Genomic DNA, 26,200 nt, shown 5'->3' on the forward strand with positions numbered 1-26,200 from the left:
CCCAAGATGAGTCACTTAAACTTGGTATCGACCACGGAAGGAGGCAGCACATAAGCCTGAGCAATGCATGCTCAGGCATGACCTACCTGCCCACCTCCATTTATTGAAATCACAAAGTGACATTATGGCATTTAATGGTCCTTCAGGTTCCGAGTGGTATCATCCATCTCCACCTTTAGTGCTCATGAAAGCCTTGTTTGATTCTCTCAGTATAGACAGAGGTGGTGTAGGAGCATTTCTTGGATGATTTGCGATTCCCAGGGTAATCAACCTGTCAATTTTTGTCACGCAGTCACAGAGAAGGTGTGCAGCAATGAGGTGTGGTTGACAGTGCTTTAGGGTCCAACCTCAGGGAAAGGGAGAAGGGTTAAACAACATTAGAGAGCCAATTTACATTCAGTGGTTTTATCTGATCACATGCAAAATCACTGGGTTTTCATTATTAAAAAGAAAAGGACAGGAGGATCTGGGAATCATCTGTTCACTCCTCAAGTGTAATAAGCTAGGTAAATTTACTAACTATGTATGTCAAATACATTACTAAAAAATTACAGGGCCAAGTGTACATGTTTTTAATTTCACTGAATTCATTTTGTCTTTTCATTATGTTTTAGATTTTTCAAGTTGCATGATGTCGATGTATTGCCAAATAAAACTCCCACCATTCAGATTATCAGTATTTAAAAGTAATAAATTCAAAGTTATAAATTCAGTGAATAAGAGAATATAAATTTACTATATAAACCAGATGTGATCAAAAAGGTATTTTAGTTCCCCAGCAAGCCAGGATTTTAAGAATTTTTATCTCTGCAAAAAACTGGAGAAACTTAAACCCCTGAGAGGGCTGAGACTCCCTCTTTTCCCTATTCAGCTGCATGGTGAACCTAAGCCAGTCCTCAAGACTGGAACCAGAAAAGCTGCAATATTGAGAAACTCATTACATCTCTCATTACATGCAGAAGAAATCATCATTACTAATCTCTGAGGTCATAACCTCTCATTGAACTTCACTCCTTTTCCATTGCTTAGTTCCTACAGAAGTTCGTTCCCATCTGATAGTCTGATAATCCTCTGCACTGATGATGGCTTCAGTCATTGTGCCTTCAGCAAGTTACATTAACATATGCCTGCTTTTTGCACCAAGGCAGAGAGACAAGGGGAAAGAGAGATGCACCTGGCTCTGCAAGGAGTAAGGAGAAAGCAGAAGACAAGGACTGGGGGAGGGAACAATGGAAAGGAGCACAGAGACCCCCAGCCAGCTCCATCTGATAGGATCTCCATGCCAAGAAGGATCAGCAGGGCCCTCACTAAAGCTACAATGGAAATGGTGTTGTTCTCCAGGATAAGAAGTGGAGGAAGGAACTTAAGCCCTCCCAAACTGAAGCCTGGTGCAGCCCAGGCTGCTGGGACCAGGAGGACAACAGCCAGGTTGTCTCCTGAACTGCAGGTGAGGAGTCGATGACCTGTAGGGCTTTGTCTGCTGCAGGAGTGGCTGGTGCAGGCAGGACACCCTTGTGCAGGCGTGTGACAGGATCATCTCTGCTCTGGAGGTCCAGAGATGATCACCAGTCAGGGTGACATGCCTGGCTGGCTGCAAACAGCTTCTCTCCCAGATTTCAGGTCACACAGGTAGGATTCAAGATGGAAGCAGAAGATTATCCATTTATTAAAAATCTCTCTCCAGACACTTTGGGAACATCTGGCTGTGGACAACAGGTCATGTCCCTTTGGCCTTGTCTCCCTCACCTCCCTTACTTTTGAGGGATATTCCTTGCTATGTGTGCTTGTGCTACCCTGCTTCCAAAGAGGCTGGAAGGCAGAAACTCAGATCTACAACACGCAGCAGATTAGTCAGGTCCTTGCTGGAGGCCTGTCCCCAAGGGTTAGGAGGGGACCCTGCATCACTCCTTCGAACAGGAGGTGCTGGATTCACTTGCCTGCAGCCAGGGTGCTCTGGCAGAGCACAGTCCTGGCTCCAGCTGGAGCTCCTGCCCAGGCTGCTGCAGCTCCAGGGATATGGTGGGAGGGGGAACACTGAGGAACTGCAGAAACCTGTTGAGCATGAGAAGTAAAAAAAGGCCAACACGCAGACAAAAGTAACCCATCAAAGCCAGTGAGTGTGAAAAGTAGAACCAACTGATAGAGGAGAAATAAAGTGGTAAAATCTGTTTGATATGTTGGAGAATTAAGGAGAGAAACAGAAGATGCAGTAGCAAGGGAACACTAATGAGCAAATACCACACAGGAATAATGGTGGAGACAGCAGACACAACAGGGAAGTAGAGCCCCGGACTGAGAGAGGAGAAAGAAATTGCATTCAGAGCAGAAGAAAGAGAGTGACCTGGAAAATTATTCCAATAGCAGGAAGAGGCTGGGCTGTGTAATTTGGGGCTCGTTGTTAGAGCCTGACAAGCCTGCCAGCAAGGGTGGATCCAGAGGAGAGAAGGAATGCTTGGAGAAAGCTATGAGATCTGGCATACAAGGTGGAAGAGAATCTAGTGCTAGGGAGTGTGAATGAATCCACTGGTGATCTCTAGTTTAGTGACAAACTACATAGCAAGATTTCCACTGAATTGGACCACAAATCAACTAAAAATAGAGTAATAGTGCAAAATAAAAGGAAGACAAAAAGAAAAAGAAGTGAAGAATAGCAAACAAGACTGATGCCTATACTTAACAAGGGAGAAAAAGTGATCCAGAAACCTTCAGCCCTGACAGTCTGATGTTAACAGTATTCAGTTAAATAGTAACGTGGCACTCGGACAGGAAATGGGGGATAAAATAAGGTTTATTATGTCTGACTAATCTAATAGTTGAAAAAAAACAAAAACCAAGCCAAAAACCTCTCTATAAAGCTACAGGTCCTGCATGGACTCCAGCGAAACAGCTGTGAACCTTGGGACCAGCTGGGAACTTTGGTAGATCTTGAGGCAGAAACAAGGACAGGAATTTCACATAGGAAGGAGTGGTTAAGGTCAAGATGAAAGCAGAGCCCGGGGAAGGGAGCATATCAGGACACACAGAAGGTTACTACTGAGGCACTTGTGGATGTTTTTATAAATCAATTTCCTCAAGGACTGACTGGCACAAATATTAGGTGCAATCTGATGAAGTCAGAATGTTGTGGTGCATTAGCAGTGTAGGGGAAAGTAAAGGAATGCTGTACCGCCAAAAAAAAAAAAAGCATGAAAGCCAACAGACTTTCTTTACTGTATTTTGGGGACTTCGTGAGCTGCAAGCATCTGAAGATGAGAAATCACAGGAGTAACCAGCCACAGAGTGACACTGAGCTGCCACTGCAAAATGGGATCGAGAAGGGCAAAAGCAACCCTGGCTGTATCCAGTTGGGGAATTCTTACTAGATGAGCACAAAGTCTGGCTTTGTCACCCATTTTCAGGAGAGGAACCTTGAGCAGCAGCCCGGTCAGAAGAGCTACCATGGCATTAGGTGCAGGGACAGGCAGGCTAGTAGGAAAATGCTGGAAAAACTTGTTTAGTCTTTCATGTAATGGCCTAGAGGGGGATGACTGTCGTCTCCAAATACACTGTCTAGTGTAAACACCATGGCAGGAGCTATGAGAGATAAATTACAACGTTGGCACAGGAGCAAATGGATATTAACCAGCCGTGCATCCAATTAAGCTGGAAATGAGAAGATGATTCCTAACAATTAGAATAGTGAGTTCCAAAAACGCCTTCAGACCAGACGAGCACGAGCCAAGGCCCGGCCACCTTTTAGGATGCAGCTTGGCGTGGCTGTGAAGACACCGCAGGATGCAGTGGTGCTGGAAACAGCACGTGGTCGGAGTCGGGGTCTCCGAGGTGTCCTTCTGTCCTGCGTTTCCAAACGCTCGCGATGGCTGTGGAGGTGTCTCTGGGGGAGAAAACGAGCCACTTGTTGATGGACCCGTACTGGCCTCCCTCACGCCGTCACCACCGCCCTCAGGCCGGCCCTGCGCACCCCACCCTGCCCGTGCCCAAACCCGGTCCTTTCCCCCTCCCTGTCCCCTTCCCTCTCCCGCGGCCCCCCCGCTCTCCCTCAGGCGGAGCCCGCGCGGACCCGGCACCGCCGGTCTGGGCGTGGCCACGGTCCGGGCGGGCCGCGTCGGCCGCGTCGATTGGTCGCGGCTGCTTCGGGGGCGGAGCTCTGCCCTCCTGGGCCAATGGGCAGCGGCGAGGGGGGCGGGGCCGCTCGGTTTAATGGTGGGGGCGGCCGTGGCGGCGGCAGAGCGGGGCGCGGCCGGCGGTGAGTGCGGGCGGGCATCGGGCCGCGGGCACGTGGGACGGAGGGCGCGGGGCCCAGCGCCCAGCCCTGTCCGGTGGCGGTGGGCCAGGGGTGCCCGGTCTTCCCCAGCGGTCCTTTGGGATGTTTAGGAGGGGGCAGTTCGGGTGAAGGTGTCCCAGGTTAGCGGGTGTGGGCTGACTGTTGGGCTGTGCTGGGGGGCACTTTGGGGCTGTTTTGCGGAAGGGTGCTGGGGAGGCCTTAGGGGGGTTCAGCTGCTTTGGGGGTGAAGCTTTGCTGCCAGGGTAGGTGGGCCCTGCCCCGGGGAGGCTATATGCTGGCTTGGCACCTGCTGACCAGGCTGCTGGAGGAGGCTGTGTATGCGTCCGTGTTCCCGTCAGCTGGGATGCTCTCTGTCCTGGCAGGAGGTGGGTGGTGTTCCCTCACCACAGGCGTGGGGGGAACGCGGCGGGGGGAGGCCGTGGCCTGATGGGTGGGGTGGGTGTTGTGACATGGGGTGACCACGCTGGGTGCGGCTGCCACCAGCGGAGGCTGTCACCCTCCTGGCGAGGGGGGTGCCCATAGTAGCGATGTGGATCCTCGTGGCAGTGCAGAGGTGTGCGAACCTACCCGTGTCAGAAGGAGGGAGACAAGCGGAGTCCAAACTGAGTTGCTGAAGTGTATTTTTTTTTTAAAGTAGCTGGGTCCTGACGCTGTGAGGAGCTGCAGTGCTCCCTGGCTCACAGCCTGATGCCACTGCCCCAGCGCTCCCTCCATGGTGCCAGGGAAGGGTGCAGTTAGTTCCCTTCCCGCAGTCGGCTGCCCTCCCTGGGGCAGGGCCGCCCACTCTGTGCGGGGTTGGGATGCTTTCCCGGCCGGCCGGGTAGAAGGACCGTCCCTCGGCGCTGTTCTGTGCCGGGGCACAAACAGCGGCCCCCGCTCCGGCAGGTCTGTGCCGGCGGCCGTGCCGGGTCCGGCCGGTTGCCCGAGCCCGGGGTTCTCCCGCTCCCCGCCTCAGGGACCGGCGGCTGCGCGGCCTCTCAGGGACGGGATCGGCACCGCCGCGTTGGCGCTTCGGCGGGGCTGTGCCGGCCCCACAGGCGGCGGAGCGGCCCGCGGGGCTCGCTGGAAGGTGGCCGAGCCCCCTCCCCACACGCGGGGCCTCCCCGGGCCCGTAGCGGCCCTTCCCGGCCGCGCAGGCCCCGCTGGGCCGCGGCCCCGCTTCCGGGCCCGGCCGCGCCACACCCGAGCCGGGCCGGGAGCCGCCCGGGCGGGGGGGCCGGCGGGGCCTGTGCCGGGGCACTCGCGGGGGTGGCAGCGGGGCCGAGCGGGGCGCTCCCCGCGGGGGCACCGGGCGGAGAGCTGCGGGTACGCCGGGCAGCCCAGGAGGGCTGTGGTCTGCTGGGGCTTCGCTGCAGCGGGGCGAGAGCAGCCCCCGGCGGCCGGGGAGCTTTCTTGTGCGCGGCCCTCGGCATCAATGTAACCATTGAGATGGCTCTTCCCTCCTCCTCCGGGCAGGGTGGCAGTACCAGGCCTCCCCCGCTGCTGCGACACAATGTCAGCTTTGAGTGCCGGCTCGTGTAGGTGCTTGGCCTCCCGCTGGCCCTCGCTCTGGAACGCGGTGGCAAGAGGAGGAGGTCACTGTCACCCTCCTGGTGGCAGCAGTCCCCTGGCCGCGGGCTCACCTCGCACTGGTTTGGCCATGCACAGGGGTCTGCACTTGCTGGATAACTTCAAGCTTAATAATCACTGGCAGTACAGTCTATAGGTCTCTTACATGGGCCTGTTCCTCTGTTGTAACGAGGGGGCAGTTGGGAAAGCTGCTTCTTTTTGATCTTATAACAGACTAAATGAGGCAATGTAAATAGGCATTGCAACAGGAGGGGAAGCTTTGGGGGTCACATCTATGCCTCCGTGCCTGGGCTGCTTCCTGCAGGGGAGCTGTCAGATGCTTTCCCTGTGACTGACCACCTCAGTTCTGGAGTCCTAAAGGCAGGAAGAAGTGGGGTGAATACCCCTTCCTGTGCTCAGTGGGCAGCATGGGATAACACAAGGTGCTTTACCTGCTAGTGCATTTCCTTAGAGCATCTATTCCCCTCTTGGTGGCCAGGATCGCCTGTGCAGCGGGGCATCTCTCCTACTGTGCTGTCCCAAATTGACCACCTTCTCTTCTGCCAGAATGCAGCCAGGGCAGATTCCTAGCTGGATGGAGCTGACCTTCCCACCAGACCTGCCAGGCAACTTCTTGAGGATGGCTTAGAGAGTCAAACAGCTGGCTGAGCCCTTGAGGCTTGACTGATGCTGTTGTGTCTTATCTCTTTCCTAAGAAGCCCCTCTAGCTCATGGGTGTGAGCTGCTGCTAACAGCCTGTTCCTATGAGCAACAGCAATGATGGCCAGCTGTTGCAGCATCTACTTGCTGCATCTCGCTGTGGGGATTAAGCCATGCCACCCACACAGCCTGGGCTTTTGCAGTCCTGCCCTGCGTTTTATTCTCACTTCTGTTTCCTGAAAGTCTGTTGGATGGGGGGATTCTGTGGTCTTTCAGGGCAGAAATGTGATATGAGAGAAAGTACTGTTAAAGCTAGGGGAGTAAAAGCTCACTCTGACCTAGAGCTGTCTCTCACCACACGTTAGAGGTGAAAATAAGTGAGCTTATTGAAGGTGCATAGTGTCTCCTTTTGCTCCTGGTGAAGAAAAGCTTTGCATCCTGAGGAACCTCCGAAGCTGGTGTCGGAAGCAGGTACACTTACACATACTTGGCTTGGCGCTGTTCTTGAAGCTTACAAGTGAATGCTTTCCTCTTTTCTGCTGAGGTTACAGCACAACCTGAGATCCTTCCTCTAGGGAGAAGCTCACAAGAGAGAGAGACACTGGGAGTGGTGCCTGTGATGGCCCAAGAGATGCTCTGTGTTTCTGTGCTTTTGTGTTGGACAGATGGTGGGAGTACTTGGGCTGGAAAGTCTGGTTCTTGCCAGTCAAACAGGTGAGGCAGCTTGGGCTCCTACAGGGAGGAGACGGTCCCCAGGAGCCAGGACTCTTCCCTGCAGGAGTTGTGGGTCTGCTGTTGCTCAGAGATGACAAATTGTGGCTGCCACAGCCCTGTGTCTGCACACTATCTGAGCCTTTAGTGCCTTGAGGATGGTGGTGGTGGTAACTGGGTCTGATAGTTCTTGATTTCCCTTAGTGTCTCGTGGGGTTTTTAATTTCTGGTTGATTCTTCCCTGTGGGATGGATCAGGGTGTTAAGCTATCACTGGCAGCAAGTTCACCAGCTGTGCAAGGAGTGCTCTTACCCTGTGGATCAGACCAGCTAGCTTTGCTCTCATCGTTTGTTAATAGATTTGCTCTGTACACACACAGATTTATAACTCATGCTGTTTCTGCTTAACCCTAAGAGGCTTTCCCTGTCTGTACAGGACCAGCAGTAGAAGCAACAGCCCTGACTTTGAGGGGTCCATCTATGCCTGTATTGAGACCATCATGCCTCATGCTTCATTTTTTGTGCTTAAATGGCTGTGAACCCTCTTAAAGGTGATCTCTACTAAGCCTTATGCTGTTGGGCTCTAGGTGCTGGAGTCCAACATCTCTTGTACTGTCAGAAAACATCCCATCCTTTTGTTAGAAGGTGATTGTGTGACTGAACTGCCTTCTTGGTGTGGAGGGTACTCTGGCCCAAAGCTGGTGTCATGGTGAGTTCCAGGCAGTGACCCCTTGTCTCATTGAGAAGTGGCTCTGAGTTCACGCTTGGGCTTCTTAAATAGTCCAGATAAAGCTGTTGGAGGGATTTTGTGAGTCTCTCCTTTCTGCATCTTGCTTTGTAGACTGTAATGTCCATCTTGTCTTGGTGGGGCTGTCTAATTAACGCACAGGCCTGAATGGGGCAGAGCACAGTAATCATTTCTGTGTCATGATTACAGCCACTGTTGTGAGAACGGAGGTGAAGCCTTGTATTGAGGCATTTGCATAATGATGAAACCCAGTGATGAATGCTGTGGTACAGCCTGTCCCACCTTCATATCGGGGTACTCTGTTCCTTTGCTGGAGGGCTTTAGAAGGCTTGACCTGTTTTTAGATGCAGGTGTTAGAAGTTGGCCTTGCTCTGTCTGGTCCTGCCTGTCACTTGCCTAGTTCTGTCCTTCCTGAGCGTGCTCTCTCTGCACCCTGGGGGGCTGCTGGATGCCACCACTTTAGAGAGGGAGCCCAGCCATTTCTGCCTTCTTCCCCCTTCACCTGGTGCTGCGTGAGGGAGTGGACACAGATCAGTATGGTTAGCTCAGAAAGGAAATACCTTATTTTCCACTTGTGTAGGTATCTCACCTTTGTTTCTTTACTCCTTTGCTCCTTGCTATGTCACACTTTCTGCTTGATGTTGCCTTTTCTCTGCTTTTTCCCTGCCTGCTGTCATCTCTACTGGTATCAGCTCCCTGAATATGCATTGAATGTGATAAGTAGTAAGCCTATTCTTAACAGCTTGAGGAGATGCTGTCCCTGAAAAAACTGTGCTGTGCATATAGACCTTTTACTGTAATGCATGCTCTTGTGGGACCTTGAAGTCTGATTACCTGCTGTGGTTTTTGTACAAGATTACCAGTACCTGATGCAATGGGTGCCTCCCTTTCCCTGAAAGCTTGTGAGGTGCCACACTGACTACCCAGGCTCTGCAGAGCTTGCCTGTTAATCTTTCCCTGCTTCCAGTAAGCATGGGAAGGGGAGAGCTTAATTTGTTTGTAGGATGCTGTCCAAAGGCCTCAGGGTTTACAACTGCAGTGTTGAGATAGTGATAGGGTATTAACACACACTTGGTGAAGATGGGGAAACTGCTCAGCTTCAGGCAGGTCACTTTGTGCCACTTGGATCCAGCGTGCCAGGAGCAGCACCCAGCCAGCGTGACTCCTGCGGCAGCTGCAACGGCAGCTCTTGCAAGAACTGTTACATATTATGGGTTTGAGAGTTTTCATCCCTTCTCTGAACACAGACCTCCTCTATTGACTTCAGAGCACACGCTACTGGGCTGTTGGCCATGTCCTTTGACACTCAGCATGAAGTAGGTGGGCCAGAGGAAGTGACAAATGGATGTGATTTGGGTAGGAAAACTTATCTGGTGGTGCTAGCATGAAGTTTCCATGCAGACTTTCTAATTATGTTGTGGACTGAGTTCTGGGACTGGTGGTTCTCAAACTCTGATCAGAGTCTGTCCCGAGCCCTCAGAGCCGAGGAGAGCTGCTTTCCTGCTTTGGCCTAATTGGTTGGTATGGCTTTCCATGCTTGAAACATAGAAGCTCCTTCTCTCCTGCTAGACTTGCCTTCTGTGCCCTGTGAGTTGGTGCCAGGCATCTCTTTAGGCTGTGACTTCTTTTGAGAGAAAAACATGACTTTAGGAGTATGTGGACAACACTACCTTAACTGAGTCTTCAAGGAATGGCTGAAATCATTAGCAGTAATGCAGATGTATTTGAATACAGCTCTCCTGTTGAGTGCTCTTTGCTGCTCGTGCTTGTGCTGGTGTCCTGAGATGCTGTGTATGAAGCAAGTGTGCACTGCCTGGTTACAGGCCACCTCCCTTTTACCTGGGCACAGAGTCAGACAGAGGAGATCCAAATTGAGTTTTCTGTGCTTCCCTGTAAACTTCAGTCTTAGAATGATCCCACTGCAGGGTTGATAAAGAACAGGGGTTTGCAGGTTATGGCTGTCTGGGCTACTTTCCTCTCTTGCCTTGCTCCAACTGCCTTGCTGCTTGTGTGTTGTTTAGGGCAGATATGGTTTTGTGTTCCCAATCTTGCAGGATTCTCTTGTGCGCAAACTTAAGAAAGCTTGTGGAGCTGTGACTGTCAGCTCTTGGTGATGGCTTGAGGTGCCAGCCTTGTGTCTGCAGTACACAGCCCTGTCTGCTGCTACCAGAGCCTGGCTTGGTCAGTCCCACTCTTCTGCAGCAGCTGCTGCTGGCAGGTGCTTCTGAACCACAGATCCCTGTAGCTCTGCTGGGAAACATAGTCTGTGGGCACATGAGGCTGTGTACAGGCCTTGCAGTGACTTTCTGGAGTTCCAGAAAACTGGGAGGTGCTTATGACTGGGAGCTGGGAGAGAAAGATACCTCTTCCTGAGAGGTTGTGGAGCTCAGAGCTGCATCAGGCAGCAAGCCTTGATGCTGGCTTGTACATCAGGGATGTGAATTGGTTTCACATCTGGCCAACTGATTATCTCCTGACCTTTGAGGGCTGCTACTCCCTTGGGAGACCCACAGGGGCCAGGCCTGCTTTAGCCAGTTGAACAAGGGCCCTGTGCCAGCTCTCCCTGGGGTGGCAGCTCTGTGGCCACCTACCAGACTGTTTTGGTGCTGCCTTTAATTAAACTAGTGGGGAGATAAGGGTGCTTGCTTTCACACTTATTACGGGGCTGATTTCTGACCTGAGTGCTGAGGAGTAGGAATGTTGGATGTCTGTGGCAGAGTCTGTTGCTTGCAGATGGTTGCTTTGTGGGGAGATATGTGCCCTGCAAGGCTGTTAACAAAACTAACTGCATTGAGCTCTGGTTTCTGTCAGTGTCATGGTTCTGACAGTGCTGTTGTCTGATTGGGGCTGGTCATAAAGGGCCTTGCTGTTGTTGCTGAAGTTGCACTAATTAGCTGTATAGCTTGTTGGAAATATGCAGTGTACACATTGCTTGGTGTAAGCAAGTACTTAATCCTTGATGTTGGTTACTGGACAGATTGTGGCCTGATACTCTAGTTTGCAAATAGTGGGAACTTTTTCTCTGAGATGGGGAAGTGACTCCCTGTTGCTGAGAGATGGAAGATGTGTTGCAAGGTCTCTGTGTATTGTGTAGGGTGTGTTTGGGCCCCTAGGGTTCCTGATGATTTGGGATGCTTAGACCTGTTTGCTTGACTTCTCTTCAGCTCTTTAAGGCTCAGCTTTGGGTTCCTCATCTCCTCCCAGCTCCTTGCCTAAAAGGATCGGGATCTGGGAGGAGTCAGAGGAAAGCAAGTGTCTCCCATGTGCAGAGAGGACAGACGAAACCAGTGAACTGTGAACACCTGCAGTGTGTGAAGTGTGGTTTAGCCTGGAGTGCAGTAAGAGCAGATGCCTGTCTGGATGGTAAACCCCTATCAAAGTGCAGAGGGACATCAAGTCCTGGTGTTGTGCACAGGGGACATAAGAGGGGAGTTTGGGTTCCCGACCACTTGATGCTCTGTGCTGGAAAACCCCTGCCTGCAGCAGAAAGGCTGGCATGGAGCAGTCATGGCTCAGGCAGGCCAGTGCACTTCACATCCCCCTGCTTAGTGAAGGTAACCCTTGAGCCTGCCCTACAACTGCCCCTTGGCAGCTCAATGTCAGCACCCCAAGGCCAGTGGCTGCCCCAGTGGGACAGAGGAGGGTGAGACATACCTGCATCTGCTCACTGAGCAGGGCACACTGGGGCTGCTCTCTGGTGCAGGACCATGTAGCATGGCAGTGTGGATGGATGCCAGCTCTTGCAAATACCTGAAGACCTTGGGTTTCCCTGGAGACGTGGTTGCTCTGTTAGCTGAATTTAGCAGGATGTTGTTCTGCCTAGAGAAGTGGTGGAAAATGCATAGGTCCTTTTCATAAGGGCCTGTAGCATAATTCTGCTAGTTCTGCCCTGGTAGAAGTCTTGGTGCTTGCCCAGAGCCTGTGTTCAGGACAAGTCCAATGCCTCCCATCTTCCCGTGGCACTGTGGCTGTAGCAGTGATGGGGGTCCTTCACAAGACACAGCAACAAGAGGGGCTTGTTGCTGTTTGCACTGGTGGGGACTTCTGTGCTAGTGCTGGATTGAAATGGGCTTCTCCCACTGCTTGGGTGGATAGCTGTCATGGACCCCGAATTGTTCTGAGCTGGGGTCCTAGTTGGCCTGTTGTACTAGAGCCTTGGTGGCATCAAAGTCAGCAAAGTGATCTGTAGTGCCTGAGCTGGAGTGTTTCCCTGCTGTGTGAGATGCAGCTTGGAGCTCAAAGGTGACTGATACTATCTCCTCATCCTAGCCTGCCCAAAATAGGTGAGTACTCTGCAGGATTTTTGTCTCTGCCCTGAACCTGTAGTAAGGCTGACTCATTCAGCTTGATAAGATAAACACAGAGCTTGAATAGTCAGGTACCTCTGCTGGGAGCTGACTCTTGAGGGCTCCTCAATCTAGCAAATAAAGGTGTAGCTGTATGTAGTGGTTGAGAGCTGAAACTAGACAGACAAGTTTGGAGCTTGCTTTTAGCCATTAAAGCAACATAAAGCTCAGCAGCTTTCAGGACCTGTACTTACTGCATTTCCCACAGCTGCATCTGAGTGGCTCTCAAGGATGCCATAGCTCCTGCTGCACTTTTTGCTGGCCTTTGCTGCATGTGGACAGTGGATTATCTTGGCAGTGCCCAGGATCTTAATTATTGCTAGTATCACAGTGATACTACCAGTGAGTATTGCTTGGTATTAAACCCCTTGAAACCTTGGGTTGGGAGGGTGAGCATCTGTTTTGCTCCTGGTGCCCCTGAGGTGTGGGGATCAGTCCTGAGTGGGCTTTGTCCTATTGCTGCAGCTGCCTCCAAGATGGCAGGGAATACTATAGTGAGCCAGAACAGTGTGTGCCGGGCCCCTGTGAAGATGACTGCCAGCAGTGCCTGTCATGTAGGTGCTTGGTAGCACTGCACAGGTTGTCTGCTGCCATCCTGCCTTGAGCAAAGAGGACTTTGAGCTCTAACTCTTGCAGTGAAGCTGAAGGAGCGATGCTGGTGCTGGCTGGTGAGGGCTTGAGGTGGCAGTGGCTGCTGAATACTCCCAGCTGAGACCTAACTGGGAAGAAGGCTACTCTGGCTTCAGCCTTACGGTTGGGAAGAGGCTATGTGATTCCTGGTGGTGACAGCAATATACCTCCTGGGGAGACTGGGCTGGGCACCCATTTCCCCAGGCCTGTGTGTGGGCAGTGATTCCTGTGTGCCTTCCTGGTGGAAGGGGTAGGTGGAGTTGTCTGTTAGCAGCTGTGGGGAATGCCTCCCTCACAGGTGGGTGAGTCAGGTGAGGCTGTGCCTGTGCTCTGCCTCTCTTCCTGCTGCTCTGGTGTCCTGTGGGCTGGGGAGAGGTTGGGGAGTACAGGGAAATGGGTGAGGGTGTTTCAATCTTGCCTGCAGCAGTAAGAGCCTGGGCCCTTCCTGCTTTTCTGGAGAGCATCTGCCTGAATCACTGTCTGGTGTGTGCTCATAGTGAGGCTCACCAAGTGTGGGGAGTGCCAGTTCCTCTCCGTGCAGCTTGTCCTTCTCTTGTGGCTTTCTGCTATGTGGAAGGGGAGTGGAAATGCCATTGCCAAGCAGAATGCACCCTCTGAGGTACTGGGTTATGTGATAGTAGTTTCTTGTCAGAGGGTTTTTTGCAAGGGTGTGAAATCAGGAACTTTGACACCAGAAAGTGATGTTTGTTTCTGAAACCATGGCTTTCCTTCCTCATGCAGTGGGTCTGGCAGTGATGGTATGCTGCTTCTGCAGGGGGGGATCAGGGGGCAGGAGCCCAAAGTTGGTTATAAAGGCACTGCTTGGTGGAGGGTGTGGGCCAGCTCCACATCTCCCTTGGAGACCTTGCACCAGGGTTGGGCAGAGCAGTGTGCTGAGTGGGTATGGGTGCCAGGGCTGGTGGCAATGTCATGGTGGCTGTGAGTGATAATACTTGAGCCTGTACAGTAGGAGCAAGATTAAGGAGCTGGAGATACAGTGCTGAAGTTGAAAGCTTTCCTAGCTGGCTTGTAATGTTGGAATCTTGCCTTGGAAGGACTGCTGGTGGTGGACGATGGGGTGCCCAGCAGAGCTGGGGAAACAGGACCAGGCTCAGCGAGAAGTGTGGGGCATGTGGCTCAGCTGGAAAGTGGATGCTGGTGTGTCATCAGCTGAGAGCAGCACTGGCCAGATACACATGATTGTTTCTCTGAAGCTGTGCTTGAAATTTGCTGATCTGCAGGGCTGTGCTTTGCAGGCTGCCCTCCTGGGAAAACAGCTGCCTGATCTGCTCTGCCTCTCTCCACAGAGACACTGTCACCACCATGGAGGGGATTGTGACCATGTATCAGGACTTCATGAAGAAAGCAGGTGAGTGTTTGGCTCTGCCCAGAGTAAGGTAGTGCTTTACTGCCACGGGCACTGTGGGGATGGTCTGTCATCCCTGAAGCAGTCTGGGTCTGGCTGCATCCTGCCTCCACCCTTACACAGATGCACCTCTGGGGTTTTTGTGCTGCTTGTTATGAGGCTGTCTTGCCTCAGTGCCTGTGCAAGTTGTTCTGGGGCACTCGTGGATCTCCAGGCTGCCCCGCAGTGTGGCTTCAGGCTATACCCTGCTGAGTCTGGCTGTCTTCACCAGCCTCTGCTCCCAGACTGCTTCCCTACCTGCACTCCTATCCTAGGAGAACAGGATTGCCATGTCCTTGCCTCCCCTCTGGCAGAGTGGCATTGCTGGCAGCAGGTTGGGGTGAGGACTAACTGCTCTGCACCCCGGCTCTTTCCGCAGACCCCCGCATCGCTGATTATCCACTGATGCAGTCCCCATTCCTTGTGATGGGCATCCTTCTGGGATATGTCTACTTTGTCCTATCCTTGGGTCCCCGGCTAATGGCCAACAGGAAGCCTTTAAACCTGAAGAAGTTCATGGTGCTATACAACTTCTTTCTGGTGGGACTCTCACTTTACATAGTCTATGAGGTGAGTTGTCGGCAGCATGGTCTAGCACGGATAAAGCAGTGTGTGCAGGCTGCATGGGTGATGGGGAGCCCTTTTTCAGGCTGTTCCCTGCCCTTCTGTGCACATCTTGACATGCAGTGGATGATGTGTTGGGCCTCACCCCAGTGATGCTCTTGTTGCAGTTCCTGATGGCAGGGTGGCTTACTGGGTACACCTGGCGATGTGACCCTGTGGACTTCTCACAGGACCCCAAGGCCCTCAGGGTGAGTTCTCATCCCTCTCCTGGTAAGTGGGAATGGCCTTTAGTGCTCCTGTTTGGAAAGCAGGGTCACAGCCACCTGCCTCTCCCAAGGCAGAGGATTTGCAGGCTCTGGCTCTTGGTTGCACCCTGGGGTTACTGTGTGAAGACTTTTGGTCACTGGGCGTGTTCAGGCTGAGGTGGGTCTCTAATGTTAACCTGTTCTGTTACAGATGGTCAGTGTTGCTTGGCTCTTTGTTTTCTCCAAGTTCATTGAACTGACGGACACGGTGAGTTACTGAGAAGGCCTTGTCCTCACTTGCTGGGCAGGGAGTTAGGGCCCACTGTACTTGGGGTAGGTGCTTTTGCAGCCCTTCCAGTCTGACCCTGGTAGTGCTTCTGTTTGGCATCACTGCCAAAGAGGTCACTCTTGGCATGCTACAGCTCTGGAAGCTGTGAGGTGACCTAGTGTGTGATGACAGTGAGCATGGAGGGAGGGAGGCATCCCTGGGATCAGACACTGAATTAGTGGCCCAGCCTGCTCTAGCTGCTCCCAGGACTGCAGGTCCTTGATGCTGTTGGGCTTTCATTGCAGGTGATCTTTGTCCTGCGGAAGAAGAACGAACAGGTCACATTCCTGCACCTTTTCCACCACTCTGTTCTGCCATGGAGCTGGTGGTGGGGAGCAAAGTTTGGTCCAGGTAAGATGGAAACTGTCTGGGTGCATGGCTTGGGGGAAAGGGTGGGGTTACCCTGGCATGCTGAGAAGGGGTTTTTGGCCCTGCTGGGCTCTTAGGAACTCCCCGTAGTGCTGATTGCTGTGGAGTATTGACTTGCACTAATGGAAGTCTGTCTTAACAGGGGGAATGGGCTCATTCCATGCCATGATCAATTCCATGGTGCACGTTGTCATGTACTTCTACTACGGGCTCTCAGCAGCAGGACCTGCCTTTCAGAAGTACCTGTGGTGGAAGAAACACATCACAGCCATCCAGCTGGTGAGTCTGTGCAGTGGAGCAGAGCATGTGCTGCAGTCATTGTTGTGAGGGACAGGCCAGCCCTTGTACATTTGAAAGGTGCTGCCAGCAGCTGCAGTTGTCTCCTCTGTAGTATATCACTCTGAGCTTCTAGAAGCCTGGTTATTGTGCTGCTCAGCCTGCTGCCCCTGGGCTGCAGCCTTGTTGGGAGGGTGAGAGGCACATGCTGCCCTGAGACTTGTGCCTGCCTCTTCCAGCTGCTGCTGACTGTGCCTCACCATAAGGACCTTTGCTTCAGAGTGGGAAAGGAGCCTGTGGGTTTCATATAGAAATAAGGTCTCTAGTGGGTTCCCTGACCCTGGTCCCATGGATAACTTGTTCTTACTCTGCCTTGCTCCCAGGCACAGTTTGTGATTGTCTCCGTCCACATCTCCCAGTATTACTTCATGCCCAACTGCCAGTACCAGTTCCCCATCTTCATCCACCTTATCTGGATTTATGGGACCATCTTCTTCATCCTCTTCTCCAACTTTTGGTACCAGTCCTACACCAAGGGCAAACGGTTGCCCAGGGTGGCTCAACAAGCAGCCCAGCACAACGGCAGCAGCATCCATGAAAATGGCACTGTCACCAATGGCAAGGTCAAAGCCAACTAGAGGGCAAAGCGCTCCCAGAGCCAATGAGAGCCCCGGGGCAGAGGCAGCTGGGACCTGTCCCTCTGTTCCTGGGTGCCACTAGCCAAGTCAAGTGCCTACAGACTGTTGTACCCCTGTGCCCAGCCCTGCTGTCCTCTGTCTGCATGCCCAGCCCCTCTGCTCTGAGCAGCCATGGGCCACTTCTCCTGTTCTTGGGAGGGCTTGTGCTGTTTCTCAGTGTTGCTGAGCAGAGAGGCAGCTGCCTGCATCACAGCTGTGGGGCTGCAGTCCCATTCCAGTGTTTCCAAAGGAACTTCCCCCAAGTGCCTACATCTGGCCCTTCTGCCTAGGGGCCATTTCCTTCTGAGTAGGACCAAAAGAAGAGACCGCTTCCTGTCCTGGTGCCCTCTCCTCTTCCCTGTCTCACAAGAGCCTGTGTGGATGAGCAGATTTGTCCCTGGCTGCTTGCCACTGCCAGCTCAAGTGTGAGTGCTCCTGCTCTACGATGCCTTGTGCCACTTTGTTCCATGCCACAGTGCTGCATGTCCCTGTGTGCCCAGCTGGGGGGTCCTGCTCTGGCACTTCTGTGCCCAGGTGTGGCTGTGGAGAATGTAGGGGCAGTGCATATGGGACTTGAGGGCCCAGACCTGCCCAGTACAGTACACATGCCCTGTGCCTAGTACATAGCAGGGGCTGTGACATCCTGAAAGGCTTCCCCCACATGATAAGCCCAGGTTGCTCTGCCTTTCTGTGCCTGGGCTGGGTGCTCAGTGTGTGCTTTAGCCACACTTACCTGATCCTCTATGGCAGCTGGTGGCTTGCTCCAGAGTGGGGGAGACCAAGCTCAGCCTAGTCTTGGATCACTTCCATTCCTGTAAATTCAAGACTTGAGCAATAAGTGCCCCTTAGAATCAGCTCCTGGGCTCTGCTGCTTGGGACCAGCCCTGCTCTGGCCTAGCATGAACACAGCAGAGGGTGGTTGTAGTATGCCCTGCTGTGGTATAACAGTGAGCATCTCTTGCCTCTTTGGATCTGACTGGGCCTGGGTGAAGGTGTACTCTGCCCTACAGCAGGGCAGTGCAGCAGCTCTCCTGGGCCTGGTGCCTGTCACCTGCTCTGGCTATAACCAAAACATGCTGATGGCCTTGAGGATGAGGTGAAGGAGCCAGGCCCTGTCAGAATGGGCTGCTCTTCTATCACAAATAAACAGGCAGAAGGAGAACTGGCTCTGTCCTCTTGTTTTCTTGGCTCACTGTACACAGAAGCTGTTCCAGGTGCTTGGTCCTGCCCAGTGTGGTTGGAGGCAGGGCTGGGAGAAGCAGCTGGTGTAGCAGGTTTGTGTGTTGGGGGGGGAGAGTGATAGCTGTGTGCTGATGAAGCAGATGGCAGATTGTTTCCAAGTGTTTTGGTAGAGCAGTGCTCAGGGCAGGAAGTGTGTCAAGGCTTCTGTTGTGAAAGTGACTCCACCCTGTCAAAGAATGGCTGGGGTGGAGTGTGGGTGAGGGCTGGGCACTGGGCCACCTGCCCGGGAGAAGCTGCTGCTTTTCAGAAATCCTGGGGAGCTGAGGTATGGCAGAGCAGGGAATAGAGACCCTGGAAACTTGAGTGATTGGGAAACAGCAGTTTGTTGCTTTCTGCACCTGCCGAAGCAAAAACTGCTGCCATCTGTGAACACCTCTGCAGTATGGATCTGTGTGGAATGTAGCTCAGGGTGGTCAGAGGGAGGGTTATGTTGTTGCTGCCTTGCTCTTGCTACAGAAGTACCTCTCGCCTGGCTGGGCTCTGGTTTCTGCACTGTTGTCTAATTCAGGTGTCCCTTCAGTGCTGTTGGGGTGCTGGGCTGCCTTCTCATCACCCTGTGACTGGGGCCCTCCTGGGCAGCCTGGGAGCTGACTCAGGCCTGGGAAGAGCAGTGGGTACTGGCTGGGCAGCTTGTGGCTGGGAGGAACACGTTAGAGCAGCTGCCTCCCAGATGCTGAGTTTCACTGTGGGCTTGGCTGTGGGGTAGGAGGGCTTTAGTGGATGTCCAGCCAAAGCCCTGGAGCAGGGCTTGGTGTGAGAGGAAGCTCTGCTGATCTTACCTGGGCTGCTGTACACCTCAAGGCCATGCTCTGAAATGTAGGAAAGCATCTTCAAGTGACCTGAACTGGTGTGACTCATATACCTGAACTGCACATGGTATTACCCTGTTTTACAGGCCTCAGTGCCCTTGTATGTATGAAGTCATAAACTGAGATTTGGCTGCTGCACTGTGTGGTGTTCTCCCAGTGTTGCTGCTTCTCTGTGAGCAAGGACTTGCATGAAAGCTTGTTCTGGTCCATGCTGAAGTGGTGTGTAACATTAGTTCAGTGCTCAGAAGTCATCACTTCAGGAGCTGTCGTTGATGGTCCAGCTGAGATGGAACCTTTTCCTGTCAAGCCTCCTTCTCCCCTCCAGTTGGCTCTTGGCAAAGACAGGACTGTCTTTGCTTTTGCCCAAAATAGTAGCAATACTTTAAACTACTTATGCTTGGTATTTTAGAATGGGCTGTTCCCTACATGTGCTCTGCTCTCCTTTCCTCCAATTGTTCCAGTTAGCTGTGCTCATCTATGGGCTGGCCATGGCACTTGGTAATTAATATGCTGTCGTGCTGTGAACTGAATTCACACCTTATAGGGCTGTGTTTACTGGGCCTGCTGGATCAGTGCCCAGCTCCTTCCTCTGCTCCTCCTCACTCCAGGGCAGTAGGACCAGTAGGGGCCAAAGACATTGCAATACTATTACCCTCTAGTAATGCTCAGAGGACCTTCAAGGGCTGTGTAATGCACAGCTTCTGGGAGTGGGGTATGTGCCCCCCCGTATGAGTAGTGGGTGTGGGGTGCACCCTCACTGGCCTTGGCACAAGTTGGTGCTGCCAGTGCCCACCTTTGAAGGTTGCAGCTGGCTTAAAGCTCTGGAGACAGAGCTGGTGCTGGGTACAGCATGGTACTGTGCTGAGGGGAAGGTGAAAGTAGTTAATAATCCACCCTCAGCTAATCACAGGCTGATGGGAGGCACAGGCTTTGTGGAGCTGCTTTGCACAGGCCAAGGTGCTAATCAGCTGCACAGTGTCCCCAGCAGCCCCAGGCTGTGCTGGTGCAGCTGAAGGACAGGCCTGATGGGTCTGCTGCAGCCCCACAACCTCAGACACTGTGGCTCCAACATGCAGAGCAGCATGGCTGTGCTGGCTCCTGCTCAGGTAAAGGCTCAAATACGTTCCCTGCCACTTGCACCAGCATAACCCAGCCTGGATGAAATGCATTTTTCCAAGTGTGGGGGAGTCAAGCTCTAAAAAATGTTAGCTGAGCCCTGCTGCTCAGCCTGGCACCAGGGCTTCCCCTCAGCTGGAGGGGAGGACAGAGATAGGGCTGCTGGAAGAATACGTGACTAAGGGCTGTGCACAGAGTTGGTGGTCCTTTGTGAGTCTCTTGCATGACATCCAAGCTGGCTGTGGCAATGTAAACTAACCCTTTGTTTTGCATCAGGCTTTATGCCATTGCCAGCCCCTTTCTGGCCTTTGGGGTGATTAAGCGGTTACTGTATGTTTCCAGCCCCTCCTCCCTTTTTTTTTTTCCAATAGCAACTGGCTCTTAACTTCAGTACTAAACCACTGCAGAAGTAGCTATTCTACCCCAGCACCATAAGCAGGCACTGTTGGCTGCCTGTAGCAGAACAAGACAAACTAGTGTGCACATGACAGCTCAGACTGCCAAAGACTGCTCTGGAGCAGGTGAGCACTGCAGATCCAGTCATGAGACAGGGCACAACAGAAGCTGGGGCCACAGCCATACCATGCTTTCACTGAGCCTTGCTCTTCCCCACCCCAGCTGGCACCAAAGCAGGCTTGAGCTGGGCAGAGGGCAGTGGATCACTGAGGCAAGTCAGAGTTATTTGCTTTCAACCCTGCTGTGCTTGTGGTCAGCATCAAGATGGGGCAGGTGACATATATACCTTAGCTGGGACAGATAGAGAAGTGCAGCCATTGCACAGCATCCTTATCCTAGGGCTGTATGGCTGTGCTAGGCTCCATCTGCCTGTAAACAGGCAGGCCCTAAAGAACAAGGGCTCCACCCTTTGCCCAGATCCCAAACCACAGGCAGGAGGGACTTGGTTCTGGGAGCCATGGCTTCTTCCATCCGATTCCATAAAAAAAGTCAAGTTAAAGCACTTTATTCACATTTAAAATACTGTACAGCATGTAAACTAAATACCCCCCTCCCCACAACAACCCTGTGCTCTCAACGGATGCTCTGGTGAATAATGCTGGTTTTGGCACTGTTTGCCTTCTCTTTCTCCTTCTTCTTTATGGGGTCCATCTCAAAACAGCGCCAGAGCCTCAGTGTTTCATCAGCAGCTGCTGAGGCCACTGTTGTACCATCAGGGCTCATAGTCAGGTTCAAGATTCTGGCAGTATGACCTGAGGAGGAGGAGTTGTGCAGTCACCCTGTGCACATTTACTCCTGTGTGCCCCGAGTCCCCTCAGCTTGCATAGCTGTCCCCCCACTGTGCTGTGGCAGCACCAATTCAGATCCTAGGCATGCATTTGGAGAAACAGTGTTTCTTCAGCAGCCCATGGGCATCCCTCACTCCAGCAGCATGCCATACTATCCTGCAGCAGTGATGCTGCAGGCTCAAACCAGGGACTGCATCTGCCTTCAGCCTCTAGCAGCCCCCCTTCCCCAGGCAAAGGGCCCAGCCTACCTTGCAGCTCTGCAATCTTGGTCATCGATGGATACTTCCATATAACCAGCTGATTCTGTGCAAAGCCATGGCCTGAAACGAACTCCTTGTAGTTTGTTGACCACAGGATAGAACAGACCTGAGAAGAGGCAGTAACACAGGTAAGACAAGCTGCTTGTGCTGATGCTCACCAGCCACAGCTGAGTGTGGTCCCCTCCTTTCCCATGCCTCTGGGCCTCAGGAGATAGCAACTCTGTGTAGGTGTGCTGCCAGAAGGTGTTTGCTCCAAGCTGATAATTCATGTCTCACCTGGGAATGGGCATCCACAGTACTGAGGCAGGCGCCAGAACACACATTCCAGATGCGGATATGTCTGTCGCTAGTCCCACCTCCAGTGGCCAGAACGTTCATCTGCCACGGGCACCACGCCACAGCCTGGGAGAGAAGAGTTCATTCATTCTACGACGTGCAGGAGGCAACCTGGGCACAGCCAGTGCTGCACATCTGCCTTGCACACACCCACGTGCCCACAGCAGCCCTGCGCTCACCTTGACAGCACCCTGGTGCTGCGTGAAGGTCTGTACAGGACTGATCTCTCCACCGCCCCCCTGGGTGCACGGCCACACGTTCACCAGGTTGTCATTGCCACCACTGGCCAGGTAGCGGCCATCTAGAGACCACTCGAGCCCGCACACCTCCTGCGTGTGGCCAGCAAGCGTGGCCACGTGATGCTCAGCCACGCGGACGTCGTGGTGGTGGATGTGGCCAGTCCGTGCCCCACTGTGGAGAGAAGAAAAGGCTTGCAGGGTTCGGGCTGACACATTTTCACCCAAATCCATTTCTGTGTTGTTGCAAGACTGCTGTACCTGCCACTGGATTTCAGCCAGTGTTACCAGCATCACCGGTCTGTTGCTGTGAGTGAAGCAGCCACACAAGCTCTTCACAGCTTCAGCACAAAGAGCAATACAGAAGAGAGGCTCTCTCTGCACAGTCCCAACAGAACAGGCTGAGTAAGAAGCCCAAGCCAGGACAGAAACTCCTCTCTGCCATCGTTAACCCACACTACTCATAGATGTAGGGATAGGAATCTGCAGTAGCTGGACACTGTCCTTGACCCACCCAGCGCTTTACCTGGAGAGGATGTAGCTGTTCCAGCTGAGGGATCCCACGCGGGCACAATGGCTGGTCATGTTTCGGAGACGCTTCTGCTGCTGAACATCCCATAGCTAGAGAGGAAAAGCAGTAAGTTCTCCAGAGGATGAACTCCAGCCCCGTTGCTATGCCCTAGGAACCTGGCATTCAGCCTTCTCAGTATGGGAGCAGAGAAAATTTGTATCTCATGCCTATAGTACAGAAGATAACTCCAGGTATCAGAAAACTCCCAAACCAAACTCTGCTTCGCATGCTGCAGTTGGCTGTGGACAGTTCCACCCCATACCAGGCAAGAAAAGTTGGGTGCATTGCATCCTTCCTGTGCTAGCCAAGCCCTTGTCCCCATGCCCCACAGCTCCATCAACCCCTAGACAGCACATTTGGTTTTACTGCTGCACTCACCTGGACCTCAGCATTACTCGTGCCAACAGCAAGGTAGTTTCCTTCTTTGATCCATGACAAAGAGGAAACGTAAACATCTGGATGCTCTATCTGCAGCAGCTGGATAATCTCCCCAGAGACATCATTCCACAGATAAACAGAGTTGTCCAGGGCCACTGCCAGGAAGTTCCGGGAGCTCCAGTCAATGAGATTCAGATCTACAATTTGGAAGAGGAACACAGATCACACCATGCTTACCTGGAGAGCCCTGCCCTTCACCAGTGCTGATGCCAGGTCTTCCACCTGCACCAGATGTGTGTGTTTGTACATATGTGCATACACACACATAGAAGTAAGGGGCAGCCAGTCAGGTCAGGTACCCCTGACCCAAGTCACCTACACAGCACTCTGAACCACTGGTCCTATAAGGCTACACAGGGGCACTCCAGAAGTGGTCTGTGCTAGCCTGGGTGCATAAAGTAATTCAAACAGCCCAGTTACACTATCCTAGGAACTGCACTCCAGTGCAGAATGTTCTTGATGCCCAGCACTCAACACTGCATCCTACTTACAGTAGTCATTGCGGATCTCCGGTGCATCCAGGATCCGGTCTGGCATTGAGGGCACGTATCTGCTGTTCTTCCTGCTGGATCCAGGCGTCATTTTCTGACTGTAGAGCACTTTCAGGTTATTCTGATAGCCTGTGTGCAGAGGAACAGATTTGTTGACCTGAGTTACTGTTTCCTTCCAACCTCGTGCTGCTCATCCAACTAGGAATCCCTTCCAGTGAAAATGAAGTCCTGAGAGAAAACATACACTCAAGAGAGTGCAGTATGCTAAGCACCTCTGGCAGTATGAACTGCTGAACCAGGGTGAGCTACACTTTCTTCAGTCACAGAAACACTTGGGTTTTTGAATCCCATTATGTTTAGTTACAGTTCAGCTAGAAAGTGCACAGCAGAGAGTTTGAAGCTCTTGCAGACTTCAAGAAGGTTTGTCGCCTCCAGTAAATGTGAGCAGCTGGCAGTCATTTCAGCTTTCCTAAATAAATGTACTATATCTGCTATGCTATCCCTCAACCTCAGAAACCCGAAGAAGGGAGACTCCAGTGTGCATAGGAGCTCTCAGAAGCCAGATGATCTCTCCTGTGACCACACAGGACCCCTGACCAGATCTCCCCAGCTGATTTGACTCATGGACTCTGTGTCATACCTTCTGGAGCATACTGTGGCTTCCCACTGAGGCGGAGAATCTTTGCCTCTTCTACATCAAAGCCATTCAGATTCACTGCCCAGGCTTTCTGTTGCTCCTACAGGGACAAACCGCTCTCAGTGCGACGCATTTGAAACACAAAGCCCACACTGCAGTTAAAATATACACCTAAGCCCCCTTCTCCCAGAATCAGGAGGTGTACAAACAGTGCTGCAAGAGTCAGCCACAGGCAGGTCAAAGTAGTTTTCCCTCAGATATTGGCACATTGTCCTGCTCACATTTTCATACAGTGGCAAATTCAGTGTCACTGCCAGTGGGAAAAGTCACAGCCACAAGGGACCAAATGCTTCATAAACAGATTTCAGAAACACAGTGTAAAACATTCCAGAATCGTTCCCCCTGTAGACATTGTCCTAGAATAGCTACCACCAGCAGTTTTACTGTGCATAGGCCCACAGTTTTGTGTTTTTGTAACCTGCTATATTTTAAAGCCTCGTTAGCCAAAAGCTGAATTTTGCTACCAGAGGCAGCATAGGCCTAGGCTCTACAGCTTCCATTGCATGCCAGGCTCCTGAAGCCCAGAGCTGGAAGTAGTCATGGCTGGGTCTTGTCAGCCACATGTGCCCACTGCATAGAAACTACAGTATACTTTTCTGTAAATGGGCAGGAAGGATTAAGTGTTTGGAAGTGCTTGTTGAAGTAATTGTGCCTTAGCAACATGCTCACCTTCTTGGTAGGAGATTCCTCAGCAGGGTCATTCTCTTTGGTTAGGAGGAAACTTGCCATATCCATCTGCATAGTGCTGCGGTTGGGAATGTAGCGATCCCCCCCAGCCCTTGTTGGCGTGCTCTGAATTTTGGATCCAGATTTCCCTGTATTTACATACATAGATATTGTCTTACAGCTATTTAACAGCCTGTATTAGAGTTTTCACGAGAGCAAACCCAGCACTCTTCCACATCACACCCACCATTCAAGTTCTAGACCAGCAGGACTCTCAGACCTCGTGCCATCCAGTCACAACTAACTGATATTTCCCCCCCTGCCCCCAAGCTCTGGTTAGGGACTGCCAGGAGACAACTTGGGTCTAGTGCAACAGTTCCAGAGATCACAGGTAAGGGGAGGATACAAAAACAGGTACACCACGGAAAGCTGTCAGCAGACAGTCCTGCCCACACTTGTCCCAACACACAGCTGTGCCAGCAAGGCTCAGCGGAGGGATCAGCAGTTCACCCAGCCCTGGAGCTCATCTGGGGAGGAGGTGAGTGACTGCCAGCAGCCGGGTAGCACAGCCCACCCCCGCTGACCCGCCGGCCGCCGAGGGTACCTGGCACAGCCCACAGCCTCGTGGCTACAGGCAACCAGCCCGGACTCGCCCACCTTGCCTCTGCCGCAGCTCACCGGGTGTCTTGGACGGCGTCTTGCTGGAGCTGTGGGAGCGATTGGCCGGCTTCATGGGCGACACGCCGAGGGGGCTGGGCCCGGGGCCGCTCTCCTTGGCCTTGCGCTGCCACCGCGCCGGCGGCGCGTTCGGGATCGGCGTGTCCAGCTTGAGCAGCCCCTGCAGGTCCGCCTCGAACAGGAACTGCGCCATGGTCCTGCGGGCGGGCGGCGTCAGCCGGGCCCACCGGGACACCGCCCGGGCTGCAGCCCGCTCCGACGGGCCCTCCCCACCACTAGGCACCCCCCGCGGCTCTCCCCGACCGCTCCTCGGGGCCCTTTCCATCCCCCCGTTATCCCCTCCAGCCGCTCTCCCGGCCCTTTCCGTCCCCCCGACACCCCCTCCAGCCGCTCCTCGGGGCTCTCTCTGCTAACAGACATTCCCCCTCCTCCTCCCCTCCGTTTCTCAGTGACCACTTCACCACAGCCATGCCCAGGGCAGGCTCCCCGGCCCGGCCGTTCCCTCACCGCCGCCGCGCTGCCGCCGCTCGCCGGCCCCGCCCGCGCCGCGGCATTTTAAAGCGCGCGCGGACGCGGCCCCGGTTGGTCGCTTCAAACCCAACGGCCGCGCGCTGCCTGGCGACGG

The 26,200-nt window shown here is 53.1% G+C and overlaps 2 protein-coding genes across 6 annotated transcripts; one reads left to right on the forward strand and one right to left on the reverse strand.

Annotated features, from left to right (window-relative positions):
- The first annotated feature begins 4,190 nt into the window (after nt 1–4,190).
- On the forward strand, nt 4,191–17,957 carry ELOVL1 (ELOVL fatty acid elongase 1). Of its 3 annotated transcripts, none has more exons than XM_027683278.1 (8): nt 4,191–4,246; nt 14,235–14,296; nt 14,712–14,902; nt 15,064–15,144; nt 15,353–15,409; nt 15,715–15,820; nt 15,981–16,117; nt 16,498–17,956. In XM_027683278.1, the coding sequence occupies exons 2-8, from the start codon at nt 14,251–14,253 to the stop codon at nt 16,750–16,752; spliced, it is 873 nt and encodes a 290-aa protein (XP_027539079.1). In that variant the 5' UTR covers nt 4,191–4,246; nt 14,235–14,250; the 3' UTR covers nt 16,753–17,956. The 3 variants fall into 3 exon arrangements, with proteins under 3 accessions (XP_027539079.1, XP_027539078.1, XP_027539080.1); XM_027683277.1 differs by lacking the exon at nt 4,191–4,246 and adding an exon at nt 5,070–5,170 and having other exon boundaries at nt 16,498–17,957; XM_027683279.1 differs by lacking the exon at nt 4,191–4,246 and adding an exon at nt 5,555–5,590.
- A 2,946-nt stretch (nt 17,958–20,903) lies between these two features.
- On the reverse strand, nt 20,904–26,195 carry CDC20 (cell division cycle 20). 3 transcript variants are annotated; one of them, XM_027683260.1, is made up of 11 exons: nt 26,083–26,195; nt 25,576–25,772; nt 24,901–25,046; nt 24,175–24,271; nt 23,535–23,663; nt 22,984–23,180; nt 22,561–22,655; nt 21,978–22,209; nt 21,739–21,864; nt 21,451–21,568; nt 20,904–21,166 (listed from the first exon to the last, which is right to left on the reverse strand). In XM_027683260.1, the coding sequence occupies exons 1-11, from the start codon at nt 26,127–26,129 to the stop codon at nt 20,988–20,990; spliced, it is 1,563 nt and encodes a 520-aa protein (XP_027539061.1). In that variant the 5' UTR covers nt 26,130–26,195; the 3' UTR covers nt 20,904–20,987. The 3 variants fall into 3 exon arrangements, with proteins under 3 accessions (XP_027539061.1, XP_027539063.1, XP_027539062.1); XM_027683262.1 differs by having other exon boundaries at nt 26,037–26,133; XM_027683261.1 differs by lacking the exon at nt 26,083–26,195 and adding an exon at nt 26,029–26,046.
- Between the last annotated feature and the right edge of the window lie 5 nt (nt 26,196–26,200).

The sequence above is a fragment of the Neopelma chrysocephalum genome, unplaced genomic scaffold, assembly GCF_003984885.1.
Source record: "Neopelma chrysocephalum unplaced genomic scaffold, ASM398488v2 Primary Assembly neopelma1_64, whole genome shotgun sequence".
NCBI classification, from domain to species: Eukaryota; Metazoa; Chordata; class Aves; order Passeriformes; family Pipridae; genus Neopelma; species Neopelma chrysocephalum.